Source organism: Mastigoproctus giganteus, chromosome 14 (genome assembly GCF_048544385.1).
Source record: "Mastigoproctus giganteus isolate SK-2022 chromosome 14, ASM4854438v1, whole genome shotgun sequence".
Lineage (NCBI taxonomy): Eukaryota > Metazoa > Arthropoda > Arachnida > Uropygi > Thelyphonidae > Mastigoproctus > Mastigoproctus giganteus.
This window is the reverse complement of record NC_143588.1, coordinates 67,737,996-67,752,516: the sequence shown is the minus strand read 5'-3', so window position 1 is coordinate 67,752,516 and position 14,521 is coordinate 67,737,996. Positions and strand designations below refer to the sequence as shown.

Below are 14,521 nucleotides of genomic sequence, written 5' to 3'. Positions count from 1 at the left end.
AGCGTGGCAGATTATGGTCCACTTCCCTCAGCATGAATTGTTGAGGAGGCTTCCATCCTGCAGTGGGTTGATAATGGCTGCACTTTACCTTTTTACCATTCGATTTTGCATTGCACTGATTACGAATTAAGTGATTATCAATATCTGCCATTAACGTTATCAAATTGCCGTGCTCTTTCTTTGACCAACTTAAGTGCATTCAAGTATTCTGGACACTGTTTACTCCTTACAGAATGATTTGCAGCTCGATTTTTTGCCTTACAATTGGAACAGATCGGTTGTTCTCGCTGATGAGTACAGAATGTGTAGGAGTGTCCTATACCTGCACAGTGACTGCAGACAGGGTCTGTGTGATAACATGTTCTGGCTGTATGACCAAATCCCTGACAACTGTAGCACAAAGTAACTAAATGAAAGTCATTGAACTTATACGACATGAAGCCAATGAAAATCCTACCATGCAGTAACAAACGACTTCTAATACCCCTTGACACCTGCAGGACCCAATTATTTCCTGTTTTTGCTTTATTAATACTACAAAAACGGACAAATATCTCCATCTTCACTTCCTCCCTAGAGATGTTCATATTTAGTAAATTTTTGTTGTATAAGTCTTCTAACAGGTCTTCCATGTTGATCATTTTTTCTACATCATACAATATTATTTTTCGCCCTGGCTCTTTTGGAGTTGAGAGAATCACGCCCAATCGTTTAATGCTCTCGCATTCCTTTACCTCTTGTAGCTCCTTTTCTCTTTGCATCTCTAATACCACACCATTATCCCTAATCTTCCGAAGCCTCCTTATCCTAATTTTCTTTAAGCTGCTTTTAAACTCTTTAGTTACTGCTAAATGCACCTCATCACTATTTTTCAATTTTGATCCCTCAGCTGCTTTCACTATCAGAACATGTCCTCTTGTCCTATCCAATGATGAGGAAGACAAGCACACCTGACTTTCATTTCTGCCCTTAGTTTGCCCTCATCCCTCGATGTTCACCTGATTCTGAGGTGTTCTATGCTGGATTACCTTACTATATAGTTCTCTTACCATATCACTATCCTTATTTTTCAGTCCTTCAACTTTTTGTTTGTATTCCTCCAATTTCACCTCTGAGGATGTAATGTTATCCTTTAAGCATTTATTTTCTGCTCCCAACAAGGAAGCATTAAACAGTTCTTTAGTAAGCCAGTCTTCCTTGATCTGGATCTCTCTCAGTTGTTTCTCATTCACATCTAGTACCCTCTCTAAGCCAGTGACCTCCTCCTTTAGCCGTTCATTTTCATTGCCAACATCATGTAGAGCACTTTCAAGTGTGTGCCATCTTGAAAGTATCCCATTTACAATCCTCATACCAACACCTTTTTTCTCCTGAAAAAGAAATTCCTCTAGGTCCTTGTGCAGGCAGAGAGAAAGCTCACTAAATGTTTTAAAAGATATTTTCTCAGCTAAATCTACAGGTTCCCTCGCACGATCTACGTAAAATGTTATATTCATCAATATGACATAGGTAATCTTGGCTCATTTTGGGCGTTTCCATAAGTGTTTTAACAGTAGCGTGAACTACCTCCAGTGAGTAATATAGCTGATGTTTGATGGTAAGACTGTTGTGCCATTCTCTTCAGGATTCAATGCATTGAAATTTTTGTGATCTATTTTATCTTACTGGTCTGTTGTTGAGTAAAAAGGAAAAGTTTTCTCAACAATGATTTCTAACTTTTATTTTTACATTTTCAGTTATTCAGACTGGTTAACTATTTGTAATGTTTATGCTGTCTTTTATATTACTATTGTCCTGAAATTTTTTGGAGAAAAAAAATTAATTCACTTCTAGAAGAAACCTTGCTTGTGTAGGACAAAATAAAAATAATGATTTATGTATTTATTTTTCCTGTTAATTTTACATATTTTTACGACTTTCTTCCTCCTAACATATACTCATATATCACTATTTGAAACACTATTTAAAACTTATTAGCCTATACAGCAAATTACTGAAAAGACACGAGGAAAAAATCTACTTACCAGTTCCTACTTCAAATGGAAGAAGGACTATTACTGTAAGGAAATTGAACATATCGTGTACTGTAGCTGCAGCAAATGCCCTTCTGAATTGATTACGGTTGCCCACCTGAGCCAGAGATACGATAGTATTGGTAATGGAGGTACCAATGTTAGCTCCCATAACAATAGGAATGGCGTGTTTTATTTTGATTACTATGCAAACATATAAAAATCTCATTTTTACAAATAACAGAGAAACAGTAATAAATATAAAGTCGTTTAAGTATAAATTCAAATTCCTAAAATAGTATCATTTAAAACATTCACCTTAAATTCGGCACCATAACAAGTGAAACTTGCTTATATGGAGTAATATGTTCAATTGCAAGTACAGTATCTCAAAAAGATGCACAGAGTGGATATAACACTTTTGGGGATAATATTGTACAAAAATACACAATATGTACATTGATGAGTACAGTGGCTCACCAAAGCAACTTAGAAAGCTATGGTGCATCAGTGTGCACAGTGTATTTTATAAGCAGTTCGCTTGTTTTCACTGAAAACTAAACTTTCTGGGAGAAAGACCTTGCATCTCCATAGGGACAAACAAAACATGAGATGAAAATTTACTGTCTATCGAACTTTATGAAAGTTCATCATTCTATCAACATGAGTATAATCGAATGATTTGTCACAACCAAATGAAGCGATTACCTCTCAATTATGCTCATTAACAGGTTTGTGCAGGAAGGAGCACACGCATGCCCCTTAATAAAAAATTAGTTTGATAAAATTTAACGGACTTTTTTAACCAGGGATGACCATTAGTTGAAATTCTCCTCGAAGAAGCTCCTTTCTTAACCAATTCACAGTACATCTCTGCCTGTTTCTAGGATAAGTGACCAGTATTTGAAGGAAAACAACTGGAGATACAATGGGAAAAAAGAGCTGTATGTTTAGAGGTTCTGATTGCAGAAGTTAACGAATTAAAGAATCAGTGGAATAAAAGCCAATTTATACTGCCTGAAAATCGTGAAACATGCTTTTCGAAGCTGCGCTTCATTCTCAAATTACATTAAATGTACCCTGAGAGACCAGTAGTGGACATGTGTTGTGTCTTATGTAAGATGCCCCCTAAATGTTAGTTCATCTCCGCCATGGTTTTCTGTGATGATATACAAAATTCTGTAATGGCCCAGAAACGAGTGTAGTGCTATGTTTGGGTAGCATGCGTGTTGTTATGTTGTTTAGTTTTTCTGGCTGCTTAGCTACCAGGAAGGCTGCTTCCAAGTACCCATCCACATCATGAGGAGGCGGGCCCAACTATACACGTACTAAACTAAATGTAACATTACCACCACCCATAGGAAGAAGCGCAAGTTGTATGGGTGCAGCAGTCTCCTATAATCATGTACGATGGTGAATACCACAAAGAATCCCGCTTCCACTGGAGAAAGTGTAATACCAGTGGATGCCAGCAGTTCTTGTACCCAAGAAGCCCAAATCTGGGTATAAGCAGGTGAAAATCCCATCTCTCATAAACTGGAGACCAGCAAATCCTACCCCTGAAGGAACTATCATTAAAAAAAAAAAAAGAAAAAGTGTTCCCAAAGGGGCTAGCATAATTAACAATTTTAGAATAAAAATATTTAAATGGACAAAATATTATTCAAGTTTCAAAAAGAAAATTTAAAAAATAATAATTTAATTAGATAAAATGTTAAAATACTAATTATTATTAAAGAAAAATAAATAAAATAATTTTTAAATAAAATAATTAAATAAATAAGGGAAAAAATAAAAAAGAGAAAAAATAAATAAATAAGAGAACCTGTAGTAGTTACAAACTTGAAAGAAACATGAAAAATGGGGCACTTACACCTGCTTGGTTAGGAGTAACTCTACTTGATCTCAGTTGCAGACGCCAGGGAATTCTACAGGAGTTCTGGCATTTAACCTGTGACTGTCTTCTGATTTAAACTCAGATATTGCTAGAGCTTTCATAACTAGTAATTTGTTTTTATCATTTAGTTTAGTATGAGTTTAATTATGTCCAGCTAGTACTGTTTTGAAAATTGTAATTATGATATGTTTGAGGGTTAGAAATATCAGAAAGACTAGATTAAAGTGACCAGATCCTTAGCATTCCAATGCAGGACATCTGTGGGGGAGGGGATTTTTCAACATTCCCCCCTAGAAACAATATACACATTTTTTTTAATGTATATAAACATATTCACATACAAAATATAAATTAAATATATTGACTTCTTTGAACTAAACTTATAAAATAAAACTTCTTAAAAAAAATATATACTGTATATATATTTATGTGACTATGATTGACTATGACCTTGTGACTACTATGATGTAGTCACAAAAGAATTGGATGCAAAGAATAATTTTGATATCATATATTCGGATCTTAGAAAGCCTTTTGATACTGTTGCACATGGAAGACTGCTGCACAAATTGGAGCAGTGTGGCATTGGAGACAAATTGCTGCTATGAATAAAGGGATGGTTGAGTGGGAGAAGACAGAGAGTGGTAATCAATGGACACTACTCTTTGTGGACTAATATTTTTAGCGGAATCCCCAGGGTTAAGTGTTGGGTCCATTGTTGTTTTTTATATTCATTAATGATATTGATGATAGGCTTAATATCAGGCTTAATGTCCAAGTTTGCAGACGATACGAAGGTCGGCAGGGTTGTTAATGACACTAATGACAGCACGCTACTGCAACAGGATCTAGAAAAGTTGAGCAGATGGGCTGAGAGGTGGCAACTGAAGTTTAACATTCACAAATGTTAATGTACTGCATATGGGAAGCAGTAACCGCAGAGTAACGTATCAACTGTGTGGTACTACACTGACAGTGGTAGAGAGTGAAAAGGACCTGGGGTAATTGTGCAGGTAGATATGAAGTTTTCTGAACAGTGCTGATGATCTGCAAGAGTAACTCATGGTGTCTTGTCAATGATATACAGGAATTTTTCTAGCAGGGATAAGGAGGTGATTATCCCCTTGTATAAGGCAATGGTCAGGCCACACCTTGAGTACTGTATACACGTCTGGAGGCCTCATTTTAGGAAGGATGTGGAGCTGTTGGAATGAGTACAGAGAAGGGCAACAAGATTAGTGAATGGAACAAAGGATTGCTCTTATGAAGAAAGGCTTAAGTTTTGCAGATTACAGTGTCTGGAGACTAGGCACCTGCAAGGTGATCTGACTGAGTTGTATAAAGCCTTGAATGGTTTGAGCATACTGAATGCTGATGGGATTCTTCCTCTTGCTCAGAATAATTGCCTGAGAGGGCATAAATTCAAATTGAGGAAAGACAATTGTAGGATAGATGTGTGGAAGTTTGGCTTTAGCCAGCAGGTGGTTGATTGCTGGAACAAACTTCCATCTGTTGTTGTTGTAGAAGTTGATAGCTTAAATAGATTCAAGGCAGAACTTGACAAACATTTGTAGTGAGTGGATGGATGAATGAGAATTTGTGTGTGTGTCTTTTTTTTTTTTGGCTGATGCTATATAAGCTTGCTTTCTTGCATCACGTGTCCTTGCTAATGCTATATATATTATTTTTTTTTTCACAGAAAGGCAGAAATTCATTATATGGCACCCTTCATGTTAGGCTACGTAGTGAACAGAGCTTTGCGTGAAGGATGTGAACTGAGAAAAATAATTGTAATTAGAATGAAAAAAAAAAACACTTAGGGGTCATGTTTTTAATCGATTTTCATTTTTGTTTAATGAAAAAAGGTTAGGTATTTTCTGAGAAATAATAATAAAAATACATACTTCTTTTAACAATAAAAACAAGAGAAATTAAATAATATAATTAAATATATTTTTCTGCTGAGTGAATTTTTCATAATAATTCTTCCTTATTTGCTATTTTTTCATAAAATTCTTCACAAGAATTAGCAAAGTCGCACTTAACTTGTAGTATTGCTTTCAGCATTTCTACGGTCAGCTGTGTTTTGGTTGACATCCTGTAAGATACAAAATCTTACAAAATAAAATCTTTATAAAAAACTTTGGAAATTAGTTTTATTAACTAATAGATTCTTGTTGCAAGTTGAATAAAGTAGTTATATCGCGTAAGATAAATAAATAAAAATTATTCGGCGAATAGACAGGTTCGTGAGGGGTAAGAAATAAGGGCAGGGTCCACATGCCATTAGCCATTAACTTCCGTTATATGCGGGGTTCTACTTGATACTGATCCTACGGTGGAGATGTATTTTAAGTCTAGGTGCCACCATACATACATTAGTATACTATGACTACTATGTCTACAAAGTGTGCCTGCGCAGTAGCACAGTGGTATTGTCACCGCCTGCCTCACATTGGGTGGAAAAGGCCCGGGTTTGAATCCCGTCAATGACGCGAGGAACTTTAATGGTTTTTTTTTTCACTCTCAGGCATAGATAGCAAGGTTTTCCTCCCAGAAACTGGGGTTTTTCATCTAGCAAAACAGACAAATCGACCAAAGAACATGTGCAATTAACAGACATAAGACACAGAACGGCAGATGAATTTATATATTTGGGTGACCTAATATAATAGTTTGTGTTTTTTTTTTTTTTTTTTGTTTACAAAGTGTGTGTGTGTGTGTGTGTGTGTGTGTGTGTGTGTGTGTGTGTGTGTGTGTGTGTGTGTGTGTGTGTGTGTGGTCAGTTTGCAGGATGAAAATTATGATGTCCTAATTTAAAAATATATGAAATTATCAATAATTATATAATTTATATTCCCGTCAATAATCTGTAAAAATTTGAGCTCCTGAGATAAGTATACTGAGTTAACCAATCTATAATTAAAATTTACAAACACTGACATCTCTTTAACATTTTATTTTGTCACTAAAATTTTAATCATCTATTTACTGTTGTGCATTATTTATTGAATTAAAGAAATTAATTCAAGGATATAAAGAGTGTGAACCAGTTGCAGTGCCACTATTTTCAAAAAATTTGATTATCTCCAGGAAAATAGGTTCAGTTAGTTTGCATATAAGGTCATAATGCGCCAAGTGTGCTCGGCACATTAAATACCATTTTTGCATTAAACAGCCCGTATTACAAGATTTGGTATTATATTTTTATTTTATTATTATTAAATGTAATAATTAAATTATTTTTTCCATAAGTAAATGTTTAGATACTACTCAGTAGTTCGAAGACAATGCCGAATTTATGTAGTATGAGATCCTTGTTCACATAATTTTAAGAGGAGCTAAAATAAGGTCGCGGGATCTCTTCCCTTTCTCTATATTAACAGAATCTTATTATGAAGAGTTTCTGAAAAGTAAGGTAACACATTTTTTTTATTGATGATGTTTAATAATGCGAAGTTGAAATTACACGCCAAGAAATAAGTGAACATGCACTTCTCCACAAAGCCTCCAGTTTTATTGATGCACTTGTCCCAGCAATAGATCAGCTTATCAATACCAGTACTGAAGAAGTTTGTGCCCACACACACACACCGCCTGATGTACTTCCTCATCCATGGTGAAATGCTTTCCTGAAAGGTGTTTTTTCAGAGGGCCAAACAAATGGAAGTCTGAAGGTGTTAAGTCTGTGTTCTACAAAAAATACAAATTATTATATTAGGTCTATCTGTAATCTCTGTAGGGGGAGATATGACAGAGTTTCCAAACGATTACGAGTGGTGTGGAGTTGGGTTGTTGTGCAACAAAATCACGTCTCTTGTCTGGAGGAGTCCTGGTCGTTTGAACCAATGTTGGCTTTCAGTTTTTCCAATGTTGCACAGTAAAGCTGTGCATTGATTGTAGCTCCCTTCAGCAAGAAATCCAACAACAGAACACTGGCCATGACTTTTCGGACACTGGGAACAGTTTGAATTTTTTGCACAGGAGATTTGGATGTTTCCAGGTCATGGAGTCTTGTTTGCTCTCCAGGGTCAAGTAATGAACCCATGTTTCGTCTGCTATGACTATGCGAGCGAGAAAATCCTCTCCTTCGTCGCTGTATCATAACAGGTTCTCCAGACACATCCCCACGCATTTTTCTTTGTCCTCCTCTGACAATTTTGGGGGCACCCAGCGCAGCACACGTTTCGAAAGCCAAGGACATCGTGAACATTCAACTTACGACTGTTCACGAAATTCACACAGTTTCATTCGCCTGTTTTCAAGAATGATGCCGTTAATGGGCGAAATGTTGTCTTCTGTCATGCTCGATAAAGGCCTGCCTGCCCTCCCAATGTCGATCTTCAATGTCAACACGACCCGCTTTAAATTCACTGCACCAAAAACACACCTGCTTCTTTGTCATCACCTTTCCACCATACACAGCAACCAGTTCATGGCGAATGTCATTTGGTGAAGACCCTTTTGCAAAAAGCGAATAACTTCACGAACACCTGTTTTGGACCACAGTAGCCGCCATTTTGCAACTGGAATCTACTGTGAGGCGACAGTACCACAACACTGCACCGGCGGTCTTTTTGAATGTTATTAATGGGTCTATTTGTCCACCGCATTTCATCTCATTACCTTTCACCATTATTAAGAAAAAAAAAAAAAAGTGTTACCTTTTCGGAAACCCCTCGTAGTTCGGATCTCCTTTATTACTTTGGGTCTCCTGGAGCAACTACGCCACTGCACGCCAGTAAACCCGCCCTTGTTTGTAGATATAAGTAAAATTTTACTGAACACAAAATGAATACAAGAAACATATGTGTAATAACTAGTAATAATTTGCATTACTTACATCCTGAGCCTACCATGGCGATAACAATAGAAGTGGAGGTGGAGGAACTCTGCAGTACAGCGGTAACCAAGATACCGATCATCAGACCAACGACTGGATTTTGTAATAGTAAATTATTGGTCATCGCCTTACTGGCGTTCTTTCCTCCCAGTAACCGAAATGCAGATGTGAGAAAATCCAGAGAGCAAATAAAAAAATACAGAAATGTGAATAAGCCAATTATTTTGAGAACGGTAACAATAACACGCTGAGCCTTCTCTCTCCATGTTAAATCTAGAAATGAAACAAAAAATAATAATCATTTAGGAAATAATAAACAGCGTTTTTCATAGTTTATTTTTAAATTATACCTTGTATGTTTGGGAAGTAATATATTTTATTATATACAATAGTACTAGGGGAGACAGCCCGTAGGAGACTGGTACATGTACCCTTTAAATCTGATAGCACTAAACTACTAGGAAAAAAAAAAAAAAAAATTGGTGCCAAGTACGTAGCTTTTGATAGTCTCGTGGTTTTCTGTAATTGCTCTGAAGGGAGTGGGAACATCTGCTACGACGCAGTCTTCTCTTTAGCGATCTCCAAATCTGAAGTATTTATAAATGTGAGCAGCTGTTTTCCGAAATTAAAATTCTAAAACAAAATCGAGGCTGAGAGACTGAAAAAACTTACGAAAAGCCACGGCAACATTTCGCTAAACCCTAATCTTGTAAAAATTTTCCCGAAATCACATTAATACGAAATTTTATTCTTCTTTTGTGTTATGTGATGATTTCATTATGTCACGAATTGTTATATTTCTGTTCAATTTATGTTAACTATGTAATAAATTTGTAATATTTTATGTATGTGTACGAAGTGTCTTATGTAGGACGACCCCCTGAAAAGCAGTTCAACTCCACTGTTTTACTCTGTGGATATGACAGAACACTGCAAGGGGCAGGTGTGTGCGTATGTGTGGGAGCTGTTGAATTGTACCTGTCCAGTTTGCTATCAGCAAGCGGCGATCACCAGGAAAGCCATTTCCCGGTCAAGCCATGAAGAGGCAGACTACAAATGTGTACTGCCAAATTCGAAGACGAAAAAAAAAAATAATAAAATAAATAATAATAAAAAAGAACCTTTTTTCCAAAGGCAAGCCAAAACCACAGGATGCCAGCACTGTGAGAAGCCCAGCACACGGCCGTACCAGTAGGCGTCATCCTGCCTCACAAAGAAGGCGAAAAAAAAATAATAATAACAATAATAATAAATAAATAATGAAATTATATATACAACTGTGAAAAAAATGAGTAGTAAAGCAGTATGTATTGGCGAAAAAAAGGTGGGAGAGGGGAAAGAAAGAATTTAGGGATTAAACTCGCTCCCCCTTCTGGCTAGATCTTTAAATTGAATGAAGACGTTCTTGTTTTCTGTTAACAATTAAATATTGGACATTAGAGAGGATGGCAGAACGTGATGCGGAATAACAAACCAGGCTATAAAGTACGGTCATGACATGGACGAACTTGGCCGTGACCGTATGCACAAATAATGTTTCCACCATTATTGTATTGTACCAACAATGAAATTTGATGGTGATATTGTGACAGTATGAGCCTGTTTTACCGTGGATCATAAGTCCATTGGCCGTTATCGATGAAACCATGAAATGACATTTTGAACAATTCTGCCTTACCCTCCTTGTATCATTTCTTTGAAAAGTGAGCAGCATTTGCAGTCTCGTCGGGAGGGGAATCAGGCTGGTCAGCTGTCCCACGCCCGGACGTTGTGGTGGAGAGCCCAGATTATCTGGGTCCCCTGTGTGGTAAGGCGAGTCAGCTTGTTGAAGCTGTTTGCTCCATAGGCCGTGATGGCTTTCATCACTCCCCCCCCCCTGCCTATCTGTGAGGATAATGCATGCTCCTTGTGAAAACGTACACTGAGTACAACAATGGTTTTAGGAGAATACTATGATGAACCCGCCATTTGGAGCCCTAATCCAGCTGAACACCTTTCGAATGTTAAATATTATAACTGTACGTGATTATGATTTATAAATACATGTATGTATTCATAATAACTACTCACCCCAATAAAATTTTTTTAATTACAGGGAAGTGTAAAAAAATAATTAATTACGTATCTTGTTTATTTATTCCATATCCATAAGTATTACATATGAATACAATACTTACCTGATATATCTGTTCAAAAAAAAAAAAAAAGTTTAGTACAAAAAAGAAGTATGCAATGAGCAAATATGCTATTTTATATTGAGAAAATGAACAAATAAAACATTTATAAGTGTGTCAAAGTTTTTCGTAATTTAATAAAACACGCCTGCGTGCTCTGGATTCATAATTTATTTTTATTTTGTTACACAGAGCATTAAAACTATGATAAATGAATTAGCTTTCGGCTGGGTGGCAGCCTTCATCAGATTAAAATACTTTGTATTTAATTAAAGTATTCATTTATCATAGTTTTAATGCTCTGTGTAACAAAATAAAAATAAATTATTTTTTGTAATTTTCTAGATAAATAAATAGATAATTCTCCAAGCTTCTGCACTGGAGCTGTGTAATCATGCTTTATAGCTCATCCTCAGGCACGTTTGATTGCTGTTTTTTGTACCTGTTAATAAGAATGATAATAATAATATTATTATTATTAGTAGTAGTAGTATTAGCAATAATAATAATAATTATTATTAATAATAATAATAATTATTATTAGCATAGTTTTGATTTTGGCTCCGTTTGTCGCCATTAGAGAGCGTTCAGTGCTAGTAAACGGTAGTAGGAGATAAAGCTTCATCGCTAAAGCAGTTTGAAAGGAGTTTTTAGTTAGCTATGTAATCTTATTTAAAAATGTAAAGGTTGTTTACTCCTCTAAATTAATTTGTATGTAATTTGCCATATTTCATATAATCTCAGATATAATATCGAAAGGTGCCAGCAGAAATTTTCCGTTCGTCAAGAACGAACTGAGGAGACAAGTTGTTAACTGCCTACAGGGATCGTCTGCTTTTTGACTGACTGACAGTAATGTTAATTTAAATGCATGTAAATTCTCCAAACAACCAATGCAGCGAATCATTTAAGAGAACATTCTCCGTTATTAAGATAATTTTTAGAAGCTGATGACTAATGACGACTTTTTTCCTCAACAAGTTGGTAAGACTTTATGCAAAAGTAGTTTTTATTTTAATAAAGAAGAAACACCAGGTAGGATAAAATTTTTACTTTTTTAACTTTTTTAATGACGGTAGTGAGTTTGACATCTTTGCCATTATACATATCTCTGCATATGACATGTTGTAAATGTCCCAAATATTTGTCTATAAAGCTTTTATTGTTAAAAAGTATATGTTGTCCATAAATTACCACATTGTATTTATTTTTATTTTTTCAATAACCAGAATTTCGGTTGAACTTTTTTTTTTTTTTTTTTTCCTACCGTAAAATGCATTTCCTTACACATGTATATAAGTTTTTAGTTTGAGAGGCTTCCCTTCAGAATTATAATTCAAGAGTTATAATTTCCCGTGATATTTTTTTTCATATGATTAATTATACACTCATCAGTGACTTTCTGTTTAGCGACTTATCAGTGAATTTTGTTTACTCATTTTTCTTTATGTTTATTAAAATTCTTGTTTGTGTGTGTTTTGAACACGCTGTTTTGCATAATTTTACAGCGGATTATGCTATAGGACAGTGCTTTTCAAACTTACTGACGCCGACACCCAGGGCCGGCCCCAAAATTTGTTTAACCTTGTTCAGGAATTACTTGCAGGCTCTGTTAATTCCTTACTTCCAGAAGTTAAAAACAATACAGGTATTATTGAAAGTGAGTATAACATAAAAGTTACATTTTTAAATAACATCCTATGTTACAAACGAAACGTATACATTGAGAATGAGGTATACGCTTTACTTCTAGCAATTTTCAAGTCGACTATAATGTAGGTAACTAGACATTAAAACGGCAATAGGCTTGTTGATAGAAATGCGGAAAAGACGCGGGCCCCTGTTCGACAGAACCGTTTGAACGTGCTTGTGGCCGGCCCGGTCGACACTGTGTTCAGGTCAAAAATAACTCGACACCTGCACCATATTTTTTAATTATTCAACATCCCCATCCTTTATAGGTGCGTTTGCATATACGTAAAGCGACTAATGTCTTTACTATGTCAGTCGGCTCGCATCGAACAAATCGACTCCCAGTGGATGGATTTTCGTGATATTTTATATTTAGTTTTTTCCTGACATTTGAGAGATTCCAAATTTTATTAATATCGGACAGATAGAAATATGGAAATTATTATTTTTGTTTGATACATACACGTAGCTATCCACATACAGTAGGAGATTACTGTAGCTGAAGCAGCACTGAATATTATGTTTGTTGCCATGCACTAATTGGAGGAATGAATGAGCAATATGGCGGATGCGCAAAAAAGAAATGTTCTCCTTTCGCGCATATGGAAGCAATTGTTTTTTTTTTTTGAACAGCTCGTTTTTAACGAGTTCTTTTTTTTACTACATACTGAAGGGTACGTGTTTCAACTTGTTAATTTTATTAAAACACAGAAAATCTGCGAGATACGTGCTGCACTTAAATTTTTATTAAAAATCCAGGAGGAAATAAGTATTACAAAATGAGCGAGTATTACGTTGTGAGGTCTGTGCAGTGAAGCGAAAATAATTATTTATATATGCATTATATACATTATTGTATATATATTAGTTAATTAGAAATTAGTTGGTAATAAAATAATTAGTTTTTACTGTATTAATCAGAAAAATGAAAAATTCACTTAATGTAAGAAATAAAAATCGAACATGCTTGAAACGCCTGCATAGATTACCAACTTGTTGCTCTTTATCTTTAAATTGATGATAAATGCAATGGTACGCAACTTCCTTTGTTTCGAGCCTAATACTGTACATGCAAACGAGAGAGATAGAGTGAGAGAGATTTCGGGGGATAGAAACGTGTTGTGATATATAATAATCACAAACTTAACTAAGGCCATCTGAAATCAAGTATGTACATCAGTTATTAACTTTTAAAGTGAAAGAACGTCTCTTAGTGTTCACCGGCCGCTGCGTGAAGAAATAAATGTAAATGAAATGAATTTTAATGTAATTTGTAATGGATTTTAATCACCAATTACATTAATAACTGAAGTAAAAGAAACTCAGAGTGAAAACAATGCTGATATGATGCTAAAAATATTTTGCAACACCGCTAAACATTTAGTAAATAGGCTACAATAACGCCAGATATCTTTCCACTTCCACTTACAGTACTAACTAGTCTCTCATGTGCCTTATGCAGTATACCGGTCTGAATCACTTCTTTATCTTGGAAGTTTCAATGGACTATGAAAACAATGGAATGGGGTTCTTATTCTTTTTGGACAGCAGTGCAAATAAATCAAGTTCTCATTACTTAAAGCAGGGCTGTCCAAACCACGACCGGCGGAACGATTTTGTGCAGCCCTCCTGTGGGCTAGGCCTTTTGATTTTCACGCGCGACAAAATAAAATTCTCGTCGCAAAACTACTTGCGAGTGTAAACCTAGCTTCTACGCGCGACTTCAAGTGCATTTCGTTGCGTCCATGCTAGATGTTTCGTTTCAACGCGCATGCTCTGGGGCGGATCGCCCGTCGTTAGTGTCGTTCGTCCGTTTACCAAGGTTGTGTCACTGGGGCTCACAAAATTACTAGATACGCATTACGATTGATTTCCGTGTTATCTTCAATATACTTCGCTTCTA

The 14,521-nt window shown here is 35.7% G+C and overlaps 1 protein-coding gene across 1 annotated transcript in view; it reads right to left on the bottom strand.

Annotated features, from left to right (window-relative positions):
- The window catches only part of LOC150075194 (sodium-dependent phosphate transport protein 2B-like), a 35,208-nt gene extending 26,309 nt beyond the window's left edge, over positions 1–8,899 (bottom strand). Inside the window, exons 1-2 of the mRNA XM_090388396.1 lie at positions 8,753–8,899; positions 2,025–2,216 (exon numbers count right to left, since the gene is read on the bottom strand). Of these exons, the coding sequence (XP_090244522.1) occupies positions 2,025–2,216; positions 8,753–8,876 (316 nt within the window). The 5' untranslated portion in view covers positions 8,877–8,899. The remainder of the gene's footprint in view (positions 1–2,024; positions 2,217–8,752) is intronic.
- Between the last annotated feature and the right edge of the window lie 5,622 nt (positions 8,900–14,521).